Source organism: Heloderma suspectum, chromosome 4 (assembly GCF_057233095.1).
Source record: "Heloderma suspectum isolate Gila_16-S chromosome 4, 16-S_ref, whole genome shotgun sequence".
Lineage (NCBI taxonomy): Eukaryota > Metazoa > Chordata > Lepidosauria > Squamata > Helodermatidae > Heloderma > Heloderma suspectum.
Window position 1 is genome coordinate 91,930,727 of NC_139461.1, and position 26,684 is coordinate 91,957,410.

At 44.0% G+C, this 26,684-nt stretch overlaps 1 protein-coding gene across 2 annotated transcripts; it reads right to left on the bottom strand.

Moving 5' to 3' along the window:
• Window positions 1–396: 396 nt before the first annotated feature.
• On the bottom strand, window positions 397–26,678 carry LOC146347145 (protein-glutamine gamma-glutamyltransferase 5-like). 2 transcript variants are annotated; one of them, XM_084849953.1, is made up of 13 exons: window positions 26,403–26,678; window positions 23,919–24,098; window positions 22,530–22,772; window positions 21,883–22,001; window positions 18,398–18,526; window positions 16,965–17,142; window positions 12,356–12,488; window positions 11,475–11,578; window positions 8,789–9,031; window positions 8,072–8,398; window positions 7,122–7,282; window positions 2,003–2,136; window positions 397–1,436 (listed from the first exon to the last, which is right to left on the bottom strand). In XM_084849953.1, exons 1-13 carry the CDS (start codon window positions 26,407–26,409, stop codon window positions 1,259–1,261), a joined length of 2,136 nt encoding a protein of 711 aa, XP_084706079.1. In that variant the 5' UTR covers window positions 26,410–26,678; the 3' UTR covers window positions 397–1,258. The 2 variants fall into 2 exon arrangements, with proteins under 2 accessions (XP_084706079.1, XP_084706080.1); XM_084849954.1 differs by lacking the exon at window positions 26,403–26,678 and adding an exon at window positions 25,168–25,276 and having other exon boundaries at window positions 440–1,436.
• Window positions 26,679–26,684: the final 6 nt, after the last annotated feature.

The window sequence follows — 26,684 nt, forward strand, 5'->3', positions numbered from 1 at the left end:
CAAAACTTGGGAAACCACCAAATGACAGGTGGTTGGGGGTGGGGTGGCCAGGGGAAGCCGGTATGGCCCTCAGAGGGCTGGATTGGGATCCCCAGAGGGCTGGATTTGGCCACCAGGCTTGAGGTTCTGTATCCCTCTTCTAGACCCTAATATTTAGGAGTAGTGCCATAAAGGGGTGCAACATAGGGCATTCATAATTAATCGCAGCTTTGCCATTGAGTTATATCTTGACATCAGGAGAAATTTAAAACATAGGCATGGGCTAACATAAACAATAGCCTCCTCATCGCTGAAGTTCAGTTTTGCTCCCAGCCTCTAGGAACAGCTGGGTAGACCCCCAAAATGCAGTAGGGCCACTCTATCATAATTTAGCATTAAGCAAGAGGCACACCATTTCTATGTTGTGCTTGTTAACAAGGTCCATAACAATGACTAAGATGTAGAAACCAAATGTTCATTGTACGCAAAATGAAAAATTACACATTTCGGAATACAGAACTATTGTAATTACCAGCAAGTAACACACCAAAGACAGCCATGAAAGGTAAAAACAGAGTTCTTTCCAGAGAAAGCTTTGGTCAGCAATTCATCTCTCTACTATTCAGAGAACTTCTGTCCAATACTATACTTATAAGGTCCTAAATTCAAATTTGATGTGATGGAAGCACAACTAAGACTAACTGTGGTGGTTGTTTTCAAACTTTGAAGTGACTTCCCTAAGAAACCGATGGATAAAATTGCATGAGGTAGATTGAGCCTACAGACAGTTTGGCTGGCAGTGAACAGTATACTTTGAGAGTTTTAGGGGCCTATACCCGAATGAGCATGTATGTTGCTTGTCTGTAAACAGATGCATTTTTCTAATGTCAGATGTGTTCAACTTACCATATCTGAAATGCATGTGTAATTGTATACATTATGCATCCATTCCAAAATGTGAAAATAACTGGATATACTCAGAAAAATCTTTAAATGGTATTTAAAGATATAATGATCCCGTGATATTGTGAAGTGCCCAACATTTTTTCGGGCAGCCATAAAAATATGTTTGTATTTTGATGGCGGCCATAAAAATGTTTTTTAAATGTATATTTATTTGGCCTTATATTTGATCACTTCTCCATCTGACCAAACATATCTAGGTTAGTCCATAATATACATATATACACAACACATACACCTTATGTTTAACCCAGTTCCCTATAGCAGAATTTCAAAATATATTAAATGTGTTTTTCTCTTAGAATCTAGATATTGCTTATGCACCTCCTTCTCCAGAAGTTGTTGGCAGGTTGCCCATGTCTACACTGGCATATCCTTTGCAGTTACAAAATTTATGGCAGCTGACACTGGCAATGAACTGGTGTCTGCCATGCCTGTAGGGAGTGAACTCTACACAAGTCTGTGCCTTGTGATTAGCAGCCAGTGTTCCCAATCTGCAAAAGAGATAAAGAAGAAAGATTGCTATGTTAGTGGCCTTTGCACATGCAACTGTTTAGGCAAATCAAAATCCCTCCTGGAATGATGGGCTTTTTATTTTTTACTCTAGAGTAAGCACAGGGGAGACTTTACCCCCCCACACCCACACACACATTGCATTCCCAATCTGGACTAGGGGCCCACACCTGCAAATTATATTGCCAAGAGATCCATTAAAACAAATGGATCAATATTTGACAATATATATTGCAGGTTTGGGAGAAGTGATCCGGATCAGGACCACAGAGTGGGGGAAGGGTAAAAGCCCCCCTAGCCCTATGCCAGGGTCCAGCTCAGGACCGCTGTGCTTTTTCTAGAGTAAACAAGGGGGGGGGAGACATAGCTTCTATGGCTTTAGAGTAATGTGTGCTTTGGCCCTCAGTGAACATTGCCATTGAGGCTATTACGTGTGAGACAGTTAGATTCTGATGGAACCTCATAGCTGATAGGGAGAGCGGAGGTAGAAACAAGAACTATGGATCTCCTCACTACAGGTGCAAACTAACCCTGTAGTTTAACTTACTCAGTAGCAGTTGGTTCACCAATCAGTCCATAGCCTTCCAGGTTCAGCACACAGTTCTTGAGGTCCTCTTTGAGGGGATTAGAGAAGGTGACTTCTGTAGAGCATGGTGCATTCAGCTTGGGATGGTCTAAAATCTAGTTTTTAAAAAAATGAAGAAGCACTTGTACTTACTTACCTTGTTCCCAAATCCCAAGCTTTTATTCTGAACAACATGTTGTTAAGACTGCCTATTTGGTAGATTGGTGGTTAATATTTATTTTATTTGTATTACCATTAAGCATATCCTTCCTCAGAAATAGCCTAGACTGGGATATTGTGTTTAATAGTAAGTTGATGTCTTTTGTGGGAGATAGTTATTAGTAGCATTTTAATGTAGGATGCTTGAAGTGGGAAAGCCATCAGATCATAGGAAAAGTGACAGATTCCCACACTCTCCAGCAAAAGCAAGGAGTAAGGGGAGTGTGTCTCCCCTTACTATTTGTCTCAATTTGTGGTCTATTTCATATTTGTAAATTAGTGATCAGTTAGAAATTTGTTCCACTTGCTTTCTAATGTGAACCTACTTAATTTTCACTGCCTGAACCAATAGCTTCTAATCACTAGGGATGGGCAGATTCCCTACCTGCTGTTCTGGCCAGGAATCTACCCTTGGGGGGAGGCAATCCATGCCTCCCCCGGAATCTTTTTCGGCCGGCTTCACTCCACAGCAATTCTGCTGAGCCGCCGACCAGCTCCGAAGCGCCAGCAATATGGCCGCCATTGCCATATCGCTGACTGAGGGGGATTGACTGCAGATGCAAATGGCATCCAGTACGCCATTTGTGGCCGTAAAGGTCTTAGTTTAAGGTAAATGCAGCCATAAATGACTGCATTTAGCTTAAAGTAAGACCTTTACAGCCGCAAATGGTATAGTGGACGCCATTTGCGTCCCTGCTTTTTTTCACATGATAGGCTACACAAATATTTGCATAGGCTATCGCGTGGAAAAAAAAGCAGGGATGCAAATGTTGTCCAGTACACCATTTGCAGCCGTAAAGGTCTTAGTTTATGCTAAATGCAGCCATTTACGGCTACATTTACCTTAAACTAAGACCTGTACGGCTGCAAATGGTGTACTGGATAGGGGTGCACGAAAGCCACTTACCTGGTCTCGCAGCTTGCTTTGCAGTGGGGGGGAGGCGCTTCGCTGCTCCCCCCGAAGTTCAGGCCGGGGGGGGAGGCTTCCCGCCTTGCCCGGCCGAAATTCAGGCTGGGGGGGAGGCTTCCCACCTCGCCCGGATGCGAAATAAAAAGTTAAAAAAAAAAACACGCCCCCAGGATAGGCTACGTGACGATTAATAGGGTTGCCCTTATTTTCACCGTAGTCTACGTAAATCTTTACGTAGACTACAGCGACCAAATAAGGAACGGGAATGGCGGCTCCCAATGGGGGCCGCCATTAGCCGTACGCACTTTTTTTTTTTTAAGTCACCCGTGATAGGCTATGTGACGATTTACGTAGCCTATCATGGCTGACTTTGCAAATCTAGCCGTGATAGGCTACGTTAATCGTCACGTAGCCTATCACGGGGGCGTTTTTTTTTTTTTTTACTTTTATTGGAATGGCGGCGGCGGCAGCCGGTCGAAAGACCGGCTGCCGCCTCTGCCCCTGTCGAAGACCTGACGAACCGCCGCCGGGACCCGCTGCCGGGAGGAACATTTGGGAAAGGTAAGTCCTGTCCCGGGGGGGGGGGTGGGGGGGTGCGGAGAATTTCTCCCCGAAACTACTTCGGGGGGCTGAACACGTTGGCACTTGGCCCCCCGAAGTTTCGGGGAGAAATTCTTCCCCATCCCTAGTACTGGACGCCATTTGCGTCCAGAGACAGTCCCCCTCAGCCAGCGATACGGCAATGGCAGCTGTATCACTGGCGCTCCGGAACTGGCCAGCGGCTCCACAGGATCTCCGCAAGCAGGTTCCAGCCGAAGAGGATTCCAGAGGGAGGCGGAGGTAGGTGCTCCATTCTGCCACGGACTCCAGGGGGACGGATTCTTCAGCCTCACTGGGATCCATGGTGGAATTATCTGCCATCCCTACTAATCACCCTGGATGGTTTTATCATGACTCTCCAATCCAGTTCCTTGGGGCAGGGGTTGAAGTAATATATTGGGAAGGCTGTTTCAGTGTTTGGTGATCTTTGCACATTCTGTCTAGGGATGGCAGAGAATTCCGCCATGGATTTCAGTGAGGTTGAACGCACTGGCATTCGGCCCCCCGAAACCCGTGGCGGAACGGCCTCCCACCCCCCGTGGAATCCACCCCGGGATGAAAGCTTACCTGGGGCGGATGTTCCGGCAGCAGCAGCTGGTCTCTCGGCCAGCTGCTGCGGACTCAAATGGCGGCCACCACGCCATTTGCGTAGCTGCCTTTGCCGTGATAGGCTACGTAAATACTTACGTAGCCTATCATGGCAAGCAAACAAACAAACAAAAAAAACACATACGCAAATGGCGGCAGCTACGGCAGCCACCATTTGTGTTCCCTATTTTTCGCTGTTTTAGCCTACATAAATATTTACGTAAGCTATTACGGCAAAAAAAGGGGAACGCAAATAGCATAGTGGGCGCTATTTGCGTTCCTTTTTTTTTCTCCGTAACAGCTTACATAAATATTTACGTAGGCTAAAACAGGGGGAAATGGGGAACACAAATGGCGGCCGCCGTAGCCGCCGCCATTTGCGTACGCGGTGGGGGGGCTTCAGAAGGCTGCCCAGCGGCTGGATGTCTGGCTGCGGGCGGCCCTGACCGGCAGCTTCGCGGAATCTCAGCGGAGTGGAGCTGGCCAGATCAGGATTTCCGGGGGAGGTGCGGAGGTGCACAGCACACACCCCCAGCGCTAATCACCCCGTCGACAAGCTAAGTGACTTTCGTACATCCCTAATTCTGTCTACCAGGAGCAGGAATGTTAGAAGAGTATTTGTGGAGTCCATGGACCTGAGAGGCTGTAGTATTGGGTGTGGCCTTGAAAAATGCTGGATGTTCTAGTCCTTCTGCCTCTTGTCACTGTATGCTCCACATCCATCATCCACCCCTGTCCTACTGCACTTTCTGGGACTTTGCTGCTAACAGAGCAAAAAACAAAAGAAGCTTGAACCAGGGATGGCGAAGAATTCTGCCACGGACTCCTATGAGGCTGGATTCTTTAGAATCCGGCTCCCCGGAGTCTGTGGTGGAATGGAGCAATCCCCACCACCACCCCATGAAGTCCCCATGGACTGCCTACAGCAGTCTGAATCCGGCCGCTACTGGCCGCTGCTCTGGTGTGCGGCCGCGAATGGTGTACTGCATAGGGGACGCCATTTCCATCGCTGCTTTAGCCGTGATAGGCTAAATAAAGCAGGGATGCAAATGGTGTCTGCTACACCATTTGCGTCCCCACTTTAGCCGTGATAGGCTACGTAAATATTTACGTAGCCTATCACGGCTACAGCAGCGGCACAAATGGCATCCCCTATGCAGGACGCCATTCGCGTCCACAGCAGCCCAGTTGCGGATCAGCCCGGCCGGCGGCTCCGCAGATACGCCACGGAGCAGAGCTGGCCAGGGAGGATTCCGGGGGGGAAGGAATGGATCGCCTCCCCCCCATCGAGGATTCTGGGGGGAGGACTGGATCACCTGCCCCCCCCACGGACCCCAGCGGAGGAAGGTAAGTGGGGTTTCGTACACCCCTAGGAACTGTTTTTCATTCATCATCCTTCCCTGGCCCCTGCACCGATCCTTCTGGAATTCTGCAGGTTTCTTAACTAGGGACACCTCTGTGATGTATGCCATTTTCATACAGATTGCCCCCCCAATCAAAACCACGGAGGAGGGAAGGGTAGGGGCCAAGTCCAAATTTCAATTTCAATTTGTTGTTCAGTCGTTCAGTCGTGTCCGACTCTTCGTGACCCCCTGGACCAAAGCACACCAGGCCTTCCTGTCCTCTGCTCTCTCCTGGAGTGTGCTCAAGTCCATTTCAATTTGAATACTGTTCCACAAACACCACTGCACCTACCCTTCTGAAACTTTGCAGGTTTCTTAGCTAGGGCTACTTCTATGGTGTGCACCATTTTCATAACAATTGCCCACAAAGAACATAGGAGGATAAGTGCATCCTTATTTGGAAACTCCCAAACTGTAAATGCTGGTCTTGCATAAATACCCTTTAGCTATTTGGCTAAAAGTTGGGAGGCTTGATCCCCTCAGAAGTAGCGACTATGCCTGTACATGTCATCTAATTCTGGCAGGAAATAAAAATATTATCAGCAGTTCACTTAAAAAAAATTAAAGGCATCTGGCACAAAGCCTCCTGCACCTACTTGTCTGACATTTGGCATGTTTTATCACCACAAGGGGCAACTATGCCTGCAAATTTTTTCAAGGATAATCAATGGGAGGCATGAAGCTTAAGACTTCTGAATTGAGATCTGGATTCAGCCCCTAAGCTAAATTTGGTGGTAGCTAAATTGGTCGGATTAAAATTTGATTTTTTCCAAATCATCAAATCAGGGTCCAAATGGAAACTTGGAACTGGTGCACACCCCTAAAAGTAACGTTCACAATATTAGGGAACATTTCTTACCAAAAATTTGGACATTAGGCAAACTTGCATACAAAAATGCATATATTAGGAGAAATGTGCATCAATGTACATGGAAGTACATAAATGTGTTCATGCTAACCTTAAAAAGAAAATTGTAAACTGCTGCAGAAATGGGATGAAACAAACTGGAAAAGTGAGAAGCCAGAAATCCCAATCAACCAAATATTCCAAAAAGACCAGGTGCCTGCATTACTCTTTCCTCCAAAGGAAACCAAAATCCAAGTAATGCTATCCCTAGAAATTGTCAGCACTTGGGGAACTGGAGGGCACAGAGCAATATACATTTACTAAATGAAATGTAGATAATAGTCTCTCATATAATAAACCTTTAGAACTCCTTTTGACATGCTATTAAAACTAACAATAAAACAGCTACTTCAAGCCTATCTTGGCTATATACTGGGACGTAGAAACACTCAACTGTGAATTGAGTTAGCCTGTTGCTGACTTGCTGTTGTTAGCCTGTTGTTAATCCACTGTAAGAGCCTAAAAGATCTTTACCTTTATCTCAATGGGTAGACTGTCAATCAAGATATCCCTCTCCACCATCATGGTCTCTCCTTTAGGCTCTGGCACTGAGACTGCTACCACTCTCATAATATTATGATCACAAAGGTAAGATCCATAATCATCATATGGTATATCTATCAGGATTGTTTTCACTGCAAGGAAATATTTAATAAACACACTTTTTGAGTTAGAATTTCCATTCTAGGAAATTCCAGGATTTGCTGTCCATTTCTGGCTAGAGTCATTCTCTTTCCTTCTTTCTTAGTCCTTTCCAGCAAAATCTAATTTTGGGGAGGCTCTTTTCTGCTTTACATATCTAATGGTTCAATCTTATGAATGTTTAGACAGAAAGAAGTCCTAGAACTCCCAGCAATCCCCAGCCAGCATGTAGGATTTGTTTCTGTCAAAACATGCCCTTACTTACAAGTTACAACAATCAACAAATGTAACAAATAGCAAAAGACAGTCTTAAAGGCACTATTTCAAATTATCTAATTTCAACTTAAAATTTGCCCTCCCACAAATATTTCTGCATTGCAAAAATCTGCCTGGTGTCCCTGCCATCTCAAGTGAAGGAGGTAGCAATAAGAAAGAGGGCCTTTTCAGTTATAGTACCTGTTTGTGAAACAAACTAAGTTCACCTGACACTAACATTATTATCCTTTTGGTAATATTTTCCAAAATTTTGTATCGTTATATTTTAGCTTGATTAAAAGAACAACAACTTGTTTTTTGCAAATGGCTCTGAAAACACTGTGGAAGGAATTATATCCAGACTTAGTCACATGAGTTTACCCATTGAAATCAATGGAACTTAAGTTAGTCATGACTTCTCTAAGTATGACTAAGTCTGGATACACTCCAGTATATGTGTGTGTGTGTGTGTGTGTGTGTGTACACCCGCATACCTCCCTCTTTCTCTCTCTCTTAATATATATTACCTTCTTTGGGGCCCAGTATGACATGCATACTCTCTTTCCAGAGTTGATCCAAAGAGCATCCATTGTGCATCATTCCCTGAGCGCAAAGGTTGAATTTCCTCTCTTTGGTCTCGTTACACAAGTTTTCAAGCAGCCAGTTTATTTGAACATCTTGACCATATAAAGGACAATTAGCCATCTTAAATTTCATTATAATCCCAGTGTCTTTCAGGCTTCTGTTTCTGTGGGATGCTATATCTTTATCTATCTCAGAATTTGGAGCATTGAGGTATCGAGAATTAATTTTTCTGCAAGCTTTATAGAGGGCTTTTTTCTCTTGCACAGAACCTGGAAAAAGGAACATCAAATGGTCATGAACAGCTAAACAATTGACCCATTTATTGACAGATGGCTTATGTTTTTACATATATGAATAATAATTTTTCAGTACAGCATTTCTGAATTCAACAGAGGTCTTTTTGGAAGAACTTGATTACTCTATGAATGTTGTGTTATTTTAAATTCTGTGAAGATCTGCCTTAATTAATGACAATGTTCAGTTTTGGTTATATGTTCTGGTCTTCTTTGTATTTATGTTTTCATTTTGTTTGGTTTAACTACATTATTTCATTGAAAAATCCAATAAAATATTACTAAACATATTCATGAACTTTTATTATTTTCTGCTATCAACATTTTAAACATCACTTATTCCGAGTAAAATTAATTGGTCATTACCCAATTCATGCTTATAAGCATCAGTGACATCTTCACGGAGATCCCTACCAACACTCTTGGTGCTAATACATTGCCCACAAGGCCAGCTATCACAGTGAAGTTTTGTCTTCTTGCCTCTGCCTTGAGAAACCCAAGCAGTACTCCTTGCATTTAGCATACAAAATACACGGTGGCCATCAGAGTCCATGTCCACATCTCCATCTCTGATGCTTTTGACCCAAATAGGACCGCTGCACACTGACCCTAAGTTAAACAAAGACAAACATGCTCATTAATAAGTAGGGGTGCACGAAAGCCACTTACCTGGTCTCGCAGCTTTTCACGGTGGGGGGGAGGCGCTTTGCTGCTCACCCCCCAAAGTTCAGCCCGGGGGGGGAGGCTTCCCGCCTCGCCCGGCCGAAATTCAGGCCGGGGAGGAGGCTTCCCGCCTCGCCCGGCCAAAATTCAGGCCGGGGAGGAGGCGCCTCGCCTCGCCCGGACGCGAAATAAAAAGTTTTTTTAAAAAAACACGCCCCCGTGATAGGCTACGTGACTATTAACGTAGCCTATCACGGCTAGATCTGCAAAGTCAGCCGTGATAGGCTACGTAAATCGTCACGTAGCCTATCACGGGTGACTTAAAAAAAAAAAAAAGCTCGTACGCAAATGGCGGCCCCCATAGGGAGCCGCCATTCGCGTTCCTTATTTGGTCGCTGTAGTCTACGTAAATCTTTACGTAGACTACGGCGAAAATAAGGGCAACGCAAATAGCGTTGCCCTTATTTTCGCCGTAGTCTACGTAAATCTTTACGTAGACTACAGCGACCAAATAAGGAACGTGAATGGCGGCTCCCTATGGGGGCCGCCATTAGCCGTACGCGCTTTTTTTTTTTTTAAAGTCACCCGTGATAGGCTACGTGACGATTTACGTAGCCTATCACGGCTGACTTTGCAAATCTAGCCGTGATAGGCTACATTAATCGTCACGTAGCCTATCACGGGGGCGTGGGGTTTTTTTTAGTTTTATTGGAATGGCGGCGGCGGCAGCCGGTCGAAAGATTGGCTGCCGCCCCCGCCCCTGACAAAGACCCGACGAACCACCGCCGGGACCCGCCGCTGGGAGGGACGTTCGGGAAAGGTAAGTCCCGTCCCAGGGGGGGTGCGGGGGGCAGGGGGGTGCGGAGAATTTCTCCCCGAAACTTCTTCGGGGGGCCGAACACGTTGGCGCTCGGCCCCCCGAAGTTTCGGGGAGAAATTCTCCGCCAACCCTATTAATAAGTATGCTGAATAATGACTACCACAATGTTTAATAGTATTCTAGATAATGGGCTACCATAATCTTTACGAATCTACATTTGTCTTAACAATAGCCCTGGCAGCCCAGAGAATTCAGGTTTACCCCTTTGGCTGCCTTTACACTAAAGAAAACCTCCTCAGTCCTCCAGTTCTAGAGCCTTTCTGCATTTATCGCAGTCTCCCAGACAGCAACCACGTGGTTGCTGAGAGGGGAAGCTTTTAATTTCCAAGGTTCCATAGAACACAATGAAACAACGCCATCTAGTGGCTGTTTTAATAGCATAACAATCCAACTTTTAAAAATGGTTCATTCATTCCAGATCTTTTTGGAGCGAAATAACCAGGAAATACCTCTGGATGTGCCCCGGAGGTTAACAATGTCATGAAAAGGACCCACAAAGTTCTGTGAGTGAGCAATCTCAATAGCAGGATAAAAGCTCCATGTGAAGGAGGCCTTTATCTCACTGTGAAAGTCTATGGACTTGAGAAATAGCTATTAGGGTTTTTAATGCAGTATACGACAGCACAACATGTCACTCACCAAGCCAAACACAGCTTGCCAGCCATGTATGGTGGTGTTTGCTAACTCTCCCATTTTGCTACTGGCCTGAGATGAAAAAATAGGGTCCTAATTATGCTGACATCATAGAAGCCACTGAAGTAATTGTCTTTCCCATGCTGCTGGAATAACAGTAAAAGTCCAGACCATTTGGAGGAGCCTACACTTTCTGGAGGGTTCATGTTGGCATAGAAATAACCTACAGTCTGGACTCCTTCCACATGGACTGGGGCTTCTTACGTTACTCAAGCAGTATAGGGTGGAGTAATACGACCACATAAGAATCTACCACATAGGAGAGCTTTGGCTATCGGGCGGTGTAGAAATTAAATAAATAAACTACTACAGTTCACCAGGCAACCCTCAATATATGCTGTATTCAGCTTGGTAGGTAACAAGCTGTGCAGGCTTGTGACTTATTGCAAGTCTACTCAATAATTCGACTGGGCTGGAAACATTCATCCTGAACTTTAGGTATGGAGTAGGAAGCTTATGTGCTTGGAATGATTCTTTCAATTGTATAAAGCCATACAAGGCAGAGAGGAAGGGCAGATCAGAGATCTATCTTTTGGAGATCTGTCATGCTGCTTATGAAGGTAAACAGACTGCTGTGCACAAAATGAGTTGCAAACCTGGTAGAACATGCATCAACATAAGCAAAAGAATGTGCCAATGTAATCTCGCAGCATTGCACAGTTCAGATGAGGATACTCTTTCACATCTGTCATGAACATGGAAATAACAGCCATACCTCCTTTATCAGTCCAACAGTTATTATTTTGAGGTTACTAATCATACCCAACACCTTATTGCACTTCACTATCTCTGGATTGGGCCAGAGGCTTCATTTACCTTTACTAGTCTCTACAGGTGTTGGATCCAGATATTGCCAATCACTTCCAGATTGATTTATGTCTTTTCGGACCATCCAAGATTCATTCCAGCAATGATATATCCTGCAGCATGTAAAAGTGTAGATACATCATAAATCCCCATAAAAATGTGGGATACCAAACACATTTTGTAGAACGGAGAATAGAAGAAACCTGAACATTCAGTTGTAATTTATAATAAAGATCCAGTGTTGTATGGAAAGCTAGGGCAAAGGTCAAGTGAACTTTTATAGTAAGAAAATATATTGGGTTGGATCCAGAATACCTGGGAGCAGAATTCTGTTCAAGGGGTGCCCTGCTGGAGGAAGCAGGGAGACAATTTCAGTGGATTACTCCTTCCCTCTGCAGCTCCCCCTGAAAATCTGCTCCAGAGGGTTGGGAGGCCTCCTAAACAGCCTGGCAGGGTCCAAGGATTACAGGGGGAAGGGAGGGATCAGCAAAAATCAGTGAAATCCAGAGGGGAGCCTCTACTGGATCTCAGCCCCATCTGCCTTTCTGTTTGCAAAAGGGCAGACCTGAATCCAAACCATTATGCTTTTGGACTTGAATTTATTTATTTAGAATTTCAGCTTGGCTTTAACACTCCAGGGAAGTATCAACTTTGGTAAAGAAAATCAAAATATGAACATCTATATTACTCCACTGACAGATATAGCAGATAGCATTATAAGTTAAATTGCAAGAGATCTGTTTTTTCAAGGCTACCAACGGGGTCTTTACTCTTTAGTGAACGCATGACTCCATGTCATATCTAGAAATCTGTCCACTAGACTTAGACTGCTCTGATTTTATTCTTGATCTCTGATACAAGCCACAACATCTTGACCATCACACACTTACCAGGTATGTTCTTTGCCATTTAAGTTTTTGCCTGTATAGTCAAAAACCTCCTGGACACTGAGCGGGTCAGCAGCATTTAAAGGACAATAGAAGCCTGTGACAACTCGGCTTGGGATTCCCAAACACCTCATAACTGTAAAGAGATGAAATACCCAAACTTTGAACCTTAGGGAAATTTTAGTACATATGGACAACCCAACAATGGTGAGACAAGAGACCAGATTTCCTAACTCAGAGAAGACTAGCTTATAAATTGTTGATTATTAATTATTATCATTATTATTATATTCCACCTTTTCCCCAATACTGGGACTCAAGGCGGCTTTACAACATTAAAACTTGTACAGTTAAAACCTATAGTACGCAAAAGTTTAAAATATAATTAAATCATCAATCATATTAAAATTGTATAAAATATCAAAACGTTAAAAGACAACGAGAAATAGAACCATAGAATCATAGAATCATAGAATAGAATCATAGAATAGTAGGGTTGGAAGGGGCCTACAAGGCCATCGAGTCCAACCCCCTGCTCAATGCAGGAATCCAAGTCAGAGCATCCCTAGTATCCATCCGTCGCATTCTCACAGGTCCAGACTAGCTATCCCCAAAGGCCTGCCAGAACAAAAAAGTTTTTACATGCCTGCAAAATAATATCAAGAAGGGTGCCACTTTCGCCTCCCTAGGAAGGGAGTTCCAGAGCCTTGGGGCAGCCACTGAAAAGGCCGTCTCCCACGTTCCCACCAGACGTGCCTGTGATGGTGGCAGGACCGCGAGAAGGGCCTCTCCTGAAGATCTCAGGGCACGAGTAGGCTCATAAGGGAGAATACGGTATTTCAGATAAGTCTTAGAATGTGTGTGTAACTATTTGCAAACAAATTCCTTATGAAATCATGCTACACAGACTATGATAAGCAGATGGTTTGTTGCCTGAGGAGGGTATACCTTGCTTCCTGAACAATCAAAGTGCATGAATTAATTACAAAGAAAGCCTAGTTAATCTATATTTGGAAGAATGAATTGAAGAGGGCCCTGGTGATCAAAATACACTGAGCAAATTCCGTTTTTAGTATTCAATTTTATCAAGTGGGACCTGCAACTAAATGTTCATATCCTCAACACCAAACGTGAGTGCTCATCCTCAAATTCCAACCAGTCATGCCTCCTCCAGGATACAATAAGCTGTAAGGAGCTCAAGCAGGCAAATTTACTCACTCCCACCCCACACCCAGTTTTCCATTTTTCTGTTACAAATGACATGCAGCATGCCATGATTCCTGGAGGCCACTAAGCTCAGTTCTCACTGGAATGCTTTGGGATATTTCTTCTCCCTTTGGGTATTTATTTTAAAAGGTTTTCTACTTCTGCATACTTTGGGTTCATCTGAGCATGCTGATACCATCTCCTTGTTTATCAGTTGCCCCATTTTGGCTCTAGTCCAGTTGGCACTGAACCATCCGAGTTTGCTATTATAGGGAATTAAGTTTTAGGTCACCATATTGGCTCTATTATAAATAGCCAATGTGTTTGTAAGTGATATGCCCAGTAACACATTTGCAAATTGATTCTAAGTTCTTTATAGTAAGGTGTTTTTTTTTTTACAATCTAATTCTATGTATTTATTTGACAATCCAACCAGTAATATCTAATGTCAACAGACATGGTTTTCTAGCACTGAGGGGGATGGGCAGGGGGAGAAGGCTACTGGAGCTTTGTCAATGTGTTTTTGCAAAGATATATACCAGATATTTCTTCACCATCTACCATCATCGGACATAATGCCAAATCATACCATTCCTGGTCTCCTGTTTCAAAAGCCAGCTCCAAACCCGCTGCTATTATTATTATTATTATTATTATTATTATTATTATATTTCTAACTTGCCTTTCCATGAAAAAAAAATGATGTTCAAACCAGCTAACGATAAAATCCATATTAAAAACAACATCTTCATTAAAAGTTGTGAACATTCCTATACTGACCAATACTTTGGCTATTGGGCAGTATAGAAATGTAATAAATAAATAAAACATAGCATAAAACCCAACAATTAGAAATACAACAATCCATGAAGTAAGCAGCACCAACCAATTAAAAACCCCTTCAACAGCAGACCAGTTTATATGCCAAAGGCCTGCAATTACAATGCCTTAAGGAGAAATCCTATGGTCCCCTAGACAGCATCTCAGGAGCCACAGGATATTTTGGATCCCTAGATCCAAGGTCGGAGTCAATGCTCCCAGTAATCTGCGCTCCATTCCCTGTCCCCCTCCCCCTCACAGCCGGTACACAGAGAACTGTGCTGGCTCCCTCTCCGAGGTCGGGAAAGTGATCTCAAAGAAGTAGTAACAGGGCGTTTCCATGGGTGGGGAGGGAAGGAGACTGGAGAGGCCAGTTTACGAAGTATCATCATGCCTCTCCAGCCTCCTCCCCTTCCCCTCCATGTGCCCCAACTACACAGGTGAAAAAGCCCATTTAGCAAAAATGCAGAGCAGGAGGAGCACAGAGGTGAAGATCGCCTCCACCGCTCCTCCCATTCTGCATCGGATGCCCATAAGCCTCTGAGATCAGAGGCCTGGGAGAATCGAGATATGATTGCTCCCTCAGTCAGGGTGGGGTTTATACCTAGTCCATACGCACCCAAAACAAAATGACTTAGGCCAGGGGTAGGGAATGTGCTGCTCTCCAGATGTCATTGGACTGCAGATCCCATTAGCTCTAGCCAGCATAGCCAATGGTGAGGGATGATGGGAGTTGCAGTCCAATCACATCTGGAAGGCCACACATTCCCCTCCCATGACCTGAATCAGTAAGTTTTGAGTGTGTAAGGATTACGTAGACAAGTATTCTTCCACGATATCTCCTTCCACTTGCATTATTATGAGTAACCAGCCATTCAAAGTAGCCGTGTAGTTTTAAACATGTGGCTTCCATATGGTGACTAGTAGGGATGTACAGATTTTGTTTATTGCATTCCATGTGTGTTTCACAGATTGTCAGCTGTCGTTCATTCTGTTCTCTGCTCATTCACGGAATCAAATTTCCCCGTCTTTGAAAAATTATGCCACAATGTATGGAATTTTCAGTGATGTGCAATATTTCGCCTATTTTTTCTTAGTTCTGCATACAATCAATGAGCAGAGCATACAAAAAAGAGTGCTACGCAGCCAAGGCTGAAGAGAGATCAGAGATGTATAAAATGTTACACACACGCACACGCACACACATATTAGCATGTTTTCTGGTAACTTTTGTACTACTACATTTGCATACAATTCAGGATATCAAAGGAGAAGGAGGGGGAGGAGGGGGAGAAAGGAAGGGGGAGGAGGCAGAGGAGGGGAGAAAGGGAAGGGGAGGAAGGAAGAAGGAGGAGGAGGGGGGAGGAGGGGGAGGAAGTAAGAGGAAGGGGAGGAGGGGAGGAAGGAAGGAAGGAAGGAGGAGGAGAAGGGGGGAGGAGGGAGAGGAAGGAGGGGGAGGAGGAGGGGGAGGAAGGAAGGAAGAGGTGGGGGAGGAGGGGGAGGAGGGGAAGAAAGGGAAGGGGAGGAAGGAAGAAGGAGGAGGAGGGGGAGGAAGTAAGAGGAAGGAAGGAAGGAAGGAAGGAAGGAAGGAAGGAAGGAAGGAAGGAAGGAGGAGGAGAAGGGGGAGGAGGGGGAGGAAGGAAGGAAGAGGTGGGGGAGGGGGGAGGAAGGAGGGGGAGGAGGAGGGGGAGGAAGGAAGGAAGGAAGGAAGGAAGGAGGAGGAGGAGGAGGTCTGCAAGTCTGTGGAATCCTCACAGCTCAGAAGATGCCAGTCCCCTCCGGAATCCACAGGTCAAATTCATAGAAAACCAAAGTCATTTGAATCCATTTCAGATTTCTCTGCCATACCTAATAGCTGTACAGCTAGTGCTACTCCCCTGAATTCCAAATGGTCTTTTGTTAAGCTACATCCTTTTCTCCTTAAAAAAGTCGGTTTACTGTCTTAGTATGCTCGTTGGTTTTGCTTTTCATTCTTTACTGAATGTTCATTTACGTTTTTGTGAAGAGTACCAACAGAGGCTTTAAAGCAGGGGTGCAGGAACTCTTTCAGCCCGAGGGCCAAATCCCATTTCGGACAAGCTTTGGGGGGGGGGGGCATTGCAGTGATGGGATGGGCTGATGGCAAAAGGAGCACGGACAGAAATACAAAAAATACCAGCACATTTTAGTATAAAGATTTTACTTCCGGTAACTAAGTCTTAGGAGAGGCATTTCAGCCTCAGAAAGTGGAAGAAACTGCACAAAAGCCAGGAAATCACCAAATGATCAGAGCTGGGGGAAGGGGGCAGGACCGGAGGAAGGGGTGTGGCCATGTGGGGAACCCTAGAGGGCCAGATTTGGCACCCAGGCCTGACGTTCTGCACCCCTGCTTTAAAGGTTTGCATTCAACTATGTCTGTCCACCAGTGGAACAGGCACTGCTAGCAGAAGGGATTCCTTCTCTCTCCACAGTTCCCCAGGTACCCCCCACACACGCCGCAAATCTGCTCCACAGGAGATATTCCAGAGCAGTGATGTTGGATTTGGGAGTTACAGATTGAGACTTAGAAAATAAGTTTCTCTCTTAGGACCTTGTCCATGTTGCCTACCTGTACACATTACAGAAGCAAACGTCCCACAATGTCCATATTTGATGGGTTTACATTTGCCCTGATACCATTGCCGAAGAACAGAGACACTTCCATTCCACGCTAAAGGATTGAGTCCCTGCAGGTAGTTATTACTGGATGGAAGTTTCAGGATGCTTTTCTTCTTATGACAACCAATCTGAAAACGGAGAGGTACTGAGGTTAAAGGGTATATTAGTGCACTGCTAGACCCATCTTGAACATAGGGATGGACAGACTCACCCAAGTGGACCCCTGCTGGCATGTCAGCCACCCACTCCTGCTCACCATACCCGGCAAGCAGCATGCAGCCACCCGATCCCTTAGCAAGCCACCATTTTGCATAAAATTGGTGGCTTGTTCTTTTACATAAATGGCCTTTTACACAAATGGCAGCCATAAAGCAGCCATTTACTCAAGATTACAGGCATAAATGGTCCATTTACACCTGTAATCTTGCGTAAATGGCTGCTTTATGGCTGCCACTTGCATAAAAGGACCTTTACGTAAAAGAACAAGCCTCCATTTTTACACAAAATGGCAGCTCGGCAGACTAGCGGGGACTGCCCCGCTTGCCCAGCTCAGCCAAGTCAGGCAAGCATGGTGGTCCATGGACTGGAGTCTGGGAGGCCAAGCGTGGGGGAGGGGGACTCCGCCAGTCTCCATCCCCCTCTCGGACTCCTGCAACATCCCTACTTGATCATGCCATGGGTTCATCATACATCATTTCTTGCTTGCTGACATTCCTATCCTGAAGACAACAATGGAATGTGACCACCATATGCCTGAAAAAAAGTACTCTCTGTCTCCACCTGAAAATATACATGCAAGTATTATAGTTACTTTATACATAAGCTAACCTGCTTCCTTTAGTACTACATAATAGCCATAGATTTTTTTTCCCCCAAACACCATTGTCATTTCTTTGCATGAGAGGATGGAAAAATATATAAAGCTTTATATAGATTAAACAATCTACACTATTTTACAAGATTAAGGTAGCAATCCTAAGAGTGAGGAGCCCAAATGAAGAAGTGCTCTGATCTCAGAAGATCCAAACTATCCAAAGCCCCACTGGGCTCTTGTTGACAGGGTAGGAAAACCAGTGTCGGTGTTTGTTCACCTCCATGGGCTTATTTTCAACTTCAAGATAAAATGCCCTCCTCTTGGCTCTATTATGAGTTATCTAGAACTTTAAACAAGCCCAGAATTTTCCTGAGGTTGGGCATGCTGCCAATTTGTGATTTGCCAGCCAACACTGATGACTGGAGAGAAAGAGGCAAATTAATGCCAGAAGTTGTTCTATGAAAATATCCCCATAGGATTCCATCGTGTGAGCTGCTCCACATTTTGCTGAAGAAGGCAAAATAGAAGAAACCAAAGTCACCATCATTTTTCATATAATACAGCTTTACCATATTGTTCAACACCCTGCTGATGTACACAGGGTCATTACGACAGGCACAGTCCATGCCAGGATCACGCAGGAAGTTTGTACTTGTGTCCAGAATTTTCAGACAGATATCCAAAATATCATCTTGGAACTAAACACAGAAAAACATGAGTGCTACTTCTGAAGCAATATGAAACAAATACTGGGAAACATATTTACTTTTCGCAACAGAAAACAACTGCTGGGGAAACAGGAGGGCTAGAAAAGTATGAGGGAATTGTCTGGATAATGTAATATAGGCACTGATGCTTATGCCAAGAAGGGTAGGTTTTAAATATAAACAAAAATAACAGCTTCTAACACTGCTTTTCAAGTCAAAAGGGAATGAGTTAGTCCCATTTGTAAACTGTAAACATGTTGAATTTATATTACAGCAATCAACCAATTCAGATTTCATTTGCTTTATTAAGCATCTAAATAAACCGACAAGTGAAATAACTAAGGGTACAATCCTTATGTTTAGACCGAAAGTCCTACCATTCCCATGCTGACTGGGGAATGCTCGGAGCAGAAGGACTTTTTTCTGTCTAAACATGCATAGGATTGAACATTAACTAAATGTAAATGATTTGTCATGCTTCAAATTTTCAAGGAAGATTTAGGGTGCAATCCTTTGGTCCCTGGAGAGCATCCCAGGGACCATAAGATTTGTCGGAGTTTCCCCTCCAGGGCCATAGACACTGCTACAACCTCAGAAGGGGAAATCCGAATGGGGAGTCTTTCCCCACAACCCCTTGCAGCACTGCAGGAAGAACCACAGTGGCTTCCTCTCCCAACATTGGATCTCCATTTGCATCCTTGGGTGAGGATGCAAATGAGGGAGAAGAGGGTGGGGAGGCACTGAAGATTCTGAAGCCTCCCCGCTCCCATCCCCACAACTCCACTAAACATGTTCAAAAGTGCATCTCATGAATAAAGCATCAGAAAAGTGGACAGAGAGGCAAAGATCGCTTCTGTCCCGCCTGCTCTGCCGGGCATCTACTGGAAGAAAAATTGGATTTATTTTAGTGTCCCAACATCGGAACACTCTGTTGGTAAAAAATCAGTTTACACCTTTATTTATTTGCTTCTTTGTTGGTTTAGGATACTGAAGAAAGGGGACAGTTGCCCTTAAGTGTCAACCCACCCACCCACCCACACCAAAGTCCCCTGTGGCATTGTAAAAACTAGCACATTTATTGTGGCTTTTTCTGTCTGCAACTCTTGATTTCTTCGATGCATGTATGACAACACTACCATTCTAACACACTTACTAGAAAGTAGGGATGTCCAAGAATTCTGCCACAGACCCCATTGGGGCCTGTGGTGGAACGGAGCGCTCACCTCTGACTCCCTTCGGAATTCATCCAGGTGGGCTCCCTCCCTGCGGCGATCCTGCAGAGCCGGCTGCCGGCTCCAAAATGCTGGCGATACAGCTGGCTGCCATTGCCGTGCCATATTCTAAACATGCATAGAATTTTATTTTTTGCAGAGCTGGCGGCCGGCTCTGCAGGATCATCACAGAGCAGAGCTGGCCTGAACAGACTCAGGGGCGAGGGATGGATTGCCTCCCCCCCCCCCGTGGATGCCCCCCCAGACCCGGAGGTAAGGCGTCCTCCCCACCCCTACTAGAAAGTAAGCCTCAATGAATCAATAGAGTATACTTATGAGTAAGCACACTTAGGATTATGCTGCACATCTCAACAATCCCACAGAAATGAGGATGCAATGCGAAAGAAATTTACTAAGGAGTAAGGCCAATTAAACACAGTGGACTTACTTCTGAATAATCATGCACAGGATTGCACTCTAAGCCTTAAGTTGGACTTAAGTTGGAATTTGGCTTTATGGTATACATACATGTACTGTATAAATGGCCAAAGCTTGAAACTCTACTTTTTACATGATTCTACATGACCTGTGTATTGTGAGAAGTGCCCTCACCCTGCGCCCGGCTTGCCTGGCTGTGTGGGGGGGGGGGGGGCTGTTGCAAGGGAGGAAGGACAGGACAAGGACAAAGGCCATTCGCTTCCCCATTTTTGCCATGATAGGCTACGTAAATACTTATGTAGCCTATCACGGCTAACGCAGGGACACCATTTGCATCCCTGCGGAGGCCGAGATAGGCTACGTAAATATTTACGTAGCCTATCACAGCAAAAAAACAGGGATGCAAATGGCGGCGGCTACAGCGGCCGCCATTTGTGTTCCCTTTTTTTGCCATAGTTTGCCACAGAGTTCCCTTATTTTCGCCGTAGTCTACGTAAATCAGTTCTGCTGTGTTTTCTAGACACAGAACTAACTTACAAATTTGCAGCTCAGTCTTATGCATGTTTACTTAGAAATGCACCCTGCTAAGTTCAATGGCTCTTTCATCATAGTTTGTGATTCTATGCATGTTTAGATGGGAGTAAGTCCCATTTAATCAGTGGGATTTACTCCCATGTAACTGTACATACCATTGTCCTTTTGGCTGTGTAGCACTGGAAGCAGTCCTGAAAATTAGGTCTTGGAATTTATTTATTTATTTATTACATTTATATCCCACCTTTTCTCCTCTCCATTTTATTTTCACAACAACCCTGTGAGGTAGGTTGGGCTGAGAGTCTGTGACTGGCCCAAAGTCACCCAGTGAGCTTCCATGGCCGAGTGGGAACCCAGATCTCCCAACTCCCAGTCCAGCACTCTAGCCACTACACCACACTGGAATTGTGAGCACATCTCTGATCAATAAATGTAAAGCCCTTCCTTGAATGGTGAAAGCAGTGCTTTTACTGATGTACATGCAGGTGTTTGGAAATCACAACCTCATGAAGGGCTGAGAGTAAATTATATGATGGAGCTCTGCCTCCATGTTTTTTTTTCCCTTGTAGGAAAAGACAAAGAGGGTGGCAGGGCAGAGGTCCTATGCTGTTATGTCATCAAAGAACAAGAAACTTAATCCCATCTCCTTCCTGTCTCCTTTTAAAGCAGGGGGGTTGAACCTCACCCCCATGGGCCAAATCTAGCACACATGGGCCCCCAATCTGGCTTCCTGGGTTTTCCCAGATGGCCACATCTCCTTCCCTTGGCCCCAACCTCTTTCTCCCAACCACTGATCATTTGATGTTTTCCTGGCTTTCCCATTCCAAAAGGTTGAAATGCCTCCCCTAAGGTTGAAATGCCTCGCTTAAGGCTTAGGTGCTGGCAGTAAGAGCTTTAAACTAAAATATGCTGGTATTTTTGGTAGTTTGGCCCCACCACTTTTGCCTTTGGCCCCATCCACCACTGGAATGTGGGCTCCAAGAGGTTCTCTAAAATGGATGTCTACTTCCATTCTTCCTTTTTATGGCAACCACTTTACATTATGTCTGTATCCCACAGACAACGTGTGTCCAAGAGTACACACGTTGTCTGTACTGATACTGATACTGATTACGTCACTAGTGCAATTCACAATACACACAAGACTCAGAATGTTGTATTTACCTGTCCAAAATGCCATGGATGAGCAGTTATGTGTTTGGGAAGACCCTGGAATATAATCCCATGTTCATTCAGGACATACTCTTCCCTCTGATCTTGGTTGTCTAAATACACAGGGTCATCTGAGAAAGGAATACAGACAAGGTCTCTAGGAAAGTAGTACAGAAAGATCCAATACCAAGGGCAAAAGTTTAACATAAGTCATACCACCTCAGACATAATACTTATACTTTTCAATGGAGGCAGTTCACACATTCAGCTCAGCTGTGAATCACAGAATGATGAGATCACTGAGGAAAACAGATGCATGTGTGAAACACTCCTTTAGCACACAACAAACAAATTTTGATCTATATACTACAAACTGAAGAGTGTACCAATTAATCAGTAGTAATGGAACTGTTTCCCAGCAAATTTCTGTTAAATAGAAGATACTTGAGTGGGCACTGTCTATATAAATTTATTCAGATTTGTGATGTGCTGATGCCTACCTACTCACAGCATAATTGATACCGGCCTATAGAAATATGCTTGCTGATTCAAATGGCTGAAGCAAAGGTAAGACTTCACTACTCAGACATAATGAACTCTGTACGTCTGTAAGCACTCACTTAACTATAATGTCCTACTGTGCAATTTCATATTCTTACCAGAGCACCAAGGATTGAAGAGGACATAAAAGTCTCCCAGATTTTGGGAGTTTGAGCGATCACATGACACCAGACACATATTCAGATGGTAGCAGCCAACACAGGCATTGACAGGCGGGAACACATTGACACTGAGGCATCTTTCATGATGGGGTTTGTAACAAGCATTCCAGTGGCTTTGATCTGGACATCCACCTAGAGGAAAGACACCTTTTGTCCCAAGGGATTCACAAGGTTTGGGACCTGTTCAAGAAAGTTAAAAAAAAAAAAAATCAAGTGTGAATAAACAGTATTTTCCTAAACCTATTTACAATCGGAAATTCATAAAAGAATGTGAAAGTAACAATAGGCTCAGCTAAGATGGCTTCCAAAGAAAAGCACTGATTTATCGATAACAGGCAATAATGAAAGCTTAACATATTACAAAGAAGTGCTATGCATGAATACTCTGCTTTGTCTGTTGTTGTTAGCTATTTCCCCATATGTTCAATGGTGCTGCAATCCTATTCTCATTTCTTTGGGAGTAAGCCCATTGAACTCAGAGAAACTTACTTTCAATAAACAACCATAGGTTCAATGCATAGATTATTTGTTGCTCATTAAACTCTTCAGACAAGTGATCTATTTGCATGTGAGCAGGGTAATGTTGGAGGAGAGTATCCATGGAATACTATGGTTGGATCTACACTTACTGCCTTTTTTCGCTTCCAATGAGGTTTCATCGCCTGCCTTTCACACTACGCAGTACCTGCCTCGAATTGGAACCAGAATTTCCCACTTCCGTGCTCCTGCTTTCAATATCCTAATATCCCGGTATTTCCCCTTAATGTGCTCTGATTTTCCACCTTCGCTACCATATTCAGTCGTAGTCCCCTCCCCCACCTGTCCATATGCAGCGGAGTTTGTATTTCCCTCCTGTCCAAACACAGCTCTCAACGGCCCTGCCGCAGAGCAAAGCCAACCAGGGAGGATTTCGGGGGGAGGGACAGAGCGCCTCCCCCCCACCGCGGATGTCCCGGCACGGAGCCAGGTAAGTGTTTCGTACATCCCTACTGATATGACAGTGTTTGGTTTCTCATGTGAGGTTGATCATTCACATGAACAACGAATGCAATAACTAATAATAACTAATGCAATGAAGGTTCTTCGCTGCCCTGGCCTCTTTGTGAGGAAGGGTGGAATATATAAAATAAATAAATAAATGCTCATAAAATGAAGTATGAATTGGCTGAAAGATCCTCTAGTTGAGAAATTGGCAGTACATAACTAGTAAGAATGCAGTAAACAGAAGATTTCCATGTAGACATCCTGATTGCTAAACGGTTTAATAGTAGGAGAAAAGCCTCTAGTGACTTTATGGAACATGCTCCCTTCATATAGGAGAATTACCTGTCTCCACCGTGAATGTGATCTTGTCCTTGTCATCATCCCATTCCCGATTTTGGAAATGCAGATAGAACCCAAAGGTCTGTCCTCTCCTCACAATGAGTTTATGAGCACTAAAAAACTGTGTGCAATGATTAGTGCAATTCTGAACACAGTTTAGGTCTACATTTCTCACCTCGAGGGCTGCAGGAAAGAATGTGAAAACCAATGAATTCATTAATTTAAAATTAAAATGTTGATCCAGACTTAATCATGCATATAGTGGACTGAACAAAATCAATGGGACTTATGTTAGTCATGACTAAGTTGCCCCATTGATTTCCATGGGTCTACTGAAAGCATGACCTGGTTTGGATCCTACCCTTTGCCTTTCAGGCACCACAAGGCTTTGCAGTTTCTGCTGCAATATATGAATGTGAGCATCCCCTCAGGAATTAAAGTATACTGTTATTTATTAACTGTTAGCAGAGGGTACACAATAATACACTGTTTTAAGACATAAAAGGACAACTTTAAGCCAGCTTCCTAAGGGGAATTCCTTTATCCAGAGCATACAGTTTATATCAGTTGCAATCACCATACAACATGCACTTGAAACCAGCTTTCATCTCACTACGTTCCTATAGCTATTGGCAGATTTAAGCTGTTGAAAAAATCCAGCTAAAATTTTGTGCCTATGTGTCTGTTCTATCCCATCTTGGAAACTCTTTGATCAATATCCTGCTCTTGCTCCATGTACATTTCAAGGCAAGGGCTCTAAAAAAAGAAAGATGGCAGTAGACAGATTCTTATATTTTCACACTCATCCATTACAGAGCTTAACCTTCTTTGATTTTCTTCAGCTAATACTCCATAATGTCAGGTTTACCCCACTTTGTATCCAAACAGACCGATTAGATCTCTTGTGCAACTGCTCTGCATGAGTCTTGAGACATTCTGCTGAAATCACATGTGGAGTTAATATGAAGGACATATCCAAATTGTAGGTTAATCATTAGATTTACATGCACAGTTTCATAGGTAAAGTCCTCATTTGTTATGCTCTGCAGGACATCAGCCAACTTAAATTGTACAGTTATGCCACCAGCCTCTTAATATTACTGAGTTAGTATCAGAGGCTTTCATTCTGGCTTTCATTCAATACTCTCTTGAAAAGAGAATACTTCAAAAGAAAATTGAACAAAATCATGCACACTAGGTGGAAACAAACTACTGTGATCCTGATGGTGCCTGTTGCACTTGTGGGACTCACCCCTTGCACACCAGGAACTAGCACTTCCAACAGTAATCCTGGAAACGAGCAGAAACACTCATTTCTGGATTGAGGCAGGTCAGCAGACTTCTGTTCTCCATGCTCCACTGACCTAATCCAATCCGGAAATGAGCATTTTGCTAGCTTCCCGTTGCACTGTTGGTGGGTCCTGCTGTGATACTGCCCACAGACTATTGCCTGGCATTATCTTATTCTCTGGATATATCCATTATTGCCTGTATTGTTTACTGGCTCCTGCCAAGTCATGCCACATCTAGCGTTCGCCTAGAGTTGCAGGTATCATGCTGAGATCTGTCTTTTTGTGCTTATTTTAGCACCCTGGCTCTCATTACTTTTTTCTTCCACCATCAATTTAATGGCTATTATGCTATTAATCACTGTTTGAGGCAAACCCCCACCACTCCACTCTTCACAGGGTTCCTAGATCTCGGATTCCTCATAGAAACAGCACACACCAAATAATCAGTCATGGGTGTGTTTTTTTCTTATGACAAAATGTGCAGCTGTAATGATATTATGAATACTAAACTTTCCCTCTAGGCCTGGGGTTGCTCGGGGCCCTAAAGTGATTATGCGGGCCCGATCACCCAATCCAGGCATCTGCTTCAAAAGTGAAATGGTTTCTTCCAAATTGCTTACATGGCTTGCTCATGCTAGGCCTCTTGGCTTGCCGCTTAAGGAGACAGAACACAACAACCAATACTAAACTTTGGGCTACATACAGAAAGGGATAAGCATTTGCATTGCCTTCTAATTCTGGGGATGCAGCAATCAATCTGCATATTTTCTAGAACTTCCCACATCTTCACCTTCAAGAGATGACAAGCACAGCCTGTCAGAAGCAAGTGGTCACAACAGACAGAAACAGAACATCCATGTTGTAGGAAGATATACCAGATGCAGGGGACAAATAACAGGTGTGGATATCACCATTGCTTCTTTTCTTTTTCCATTTCCCAGGGGTACCCAGTTAGCTGAAACTAAATGGATCATTTAATCTGGCTCATAATAACTGTTCTTATGTTCTTATGCCCCTGCCACTTACATGGAGTAGGTGCCCCACAAAATAGTATGCTGCACATGTAGCATACATCCAGCTGCTGTATAAATATTGAACTCACAAAGCACAATGTTATGCCAATGCTGCAATGATATTATCAGAAAACAAATACTTAGGATCAAAATATTAATGTTTAAAGCTCGGAAGCACTTACCTTCCATTGCAAGTGGGTTTTCAGCAAGCTCAGACGTTCTGCTGCGAGGCTGACAATTTCCACCAAAGTTTTGTTTGATGGCTTCTGACTCAGCCAAATTCAGTTTCTCCCAGTGGCATTTATACTCCTAATAAAATAACACCTAGCCTATCAGACAAGCAAAGCCAAAATGGTTTAGGGTGAGGTTTTACTCAAGCACCAACTGAAGCTCATAAAATGTGCCAGAAATGTATTTTAAAGTCCAGGAACTGACGAGCCAGTGCTTCAATCGATACTGAAACG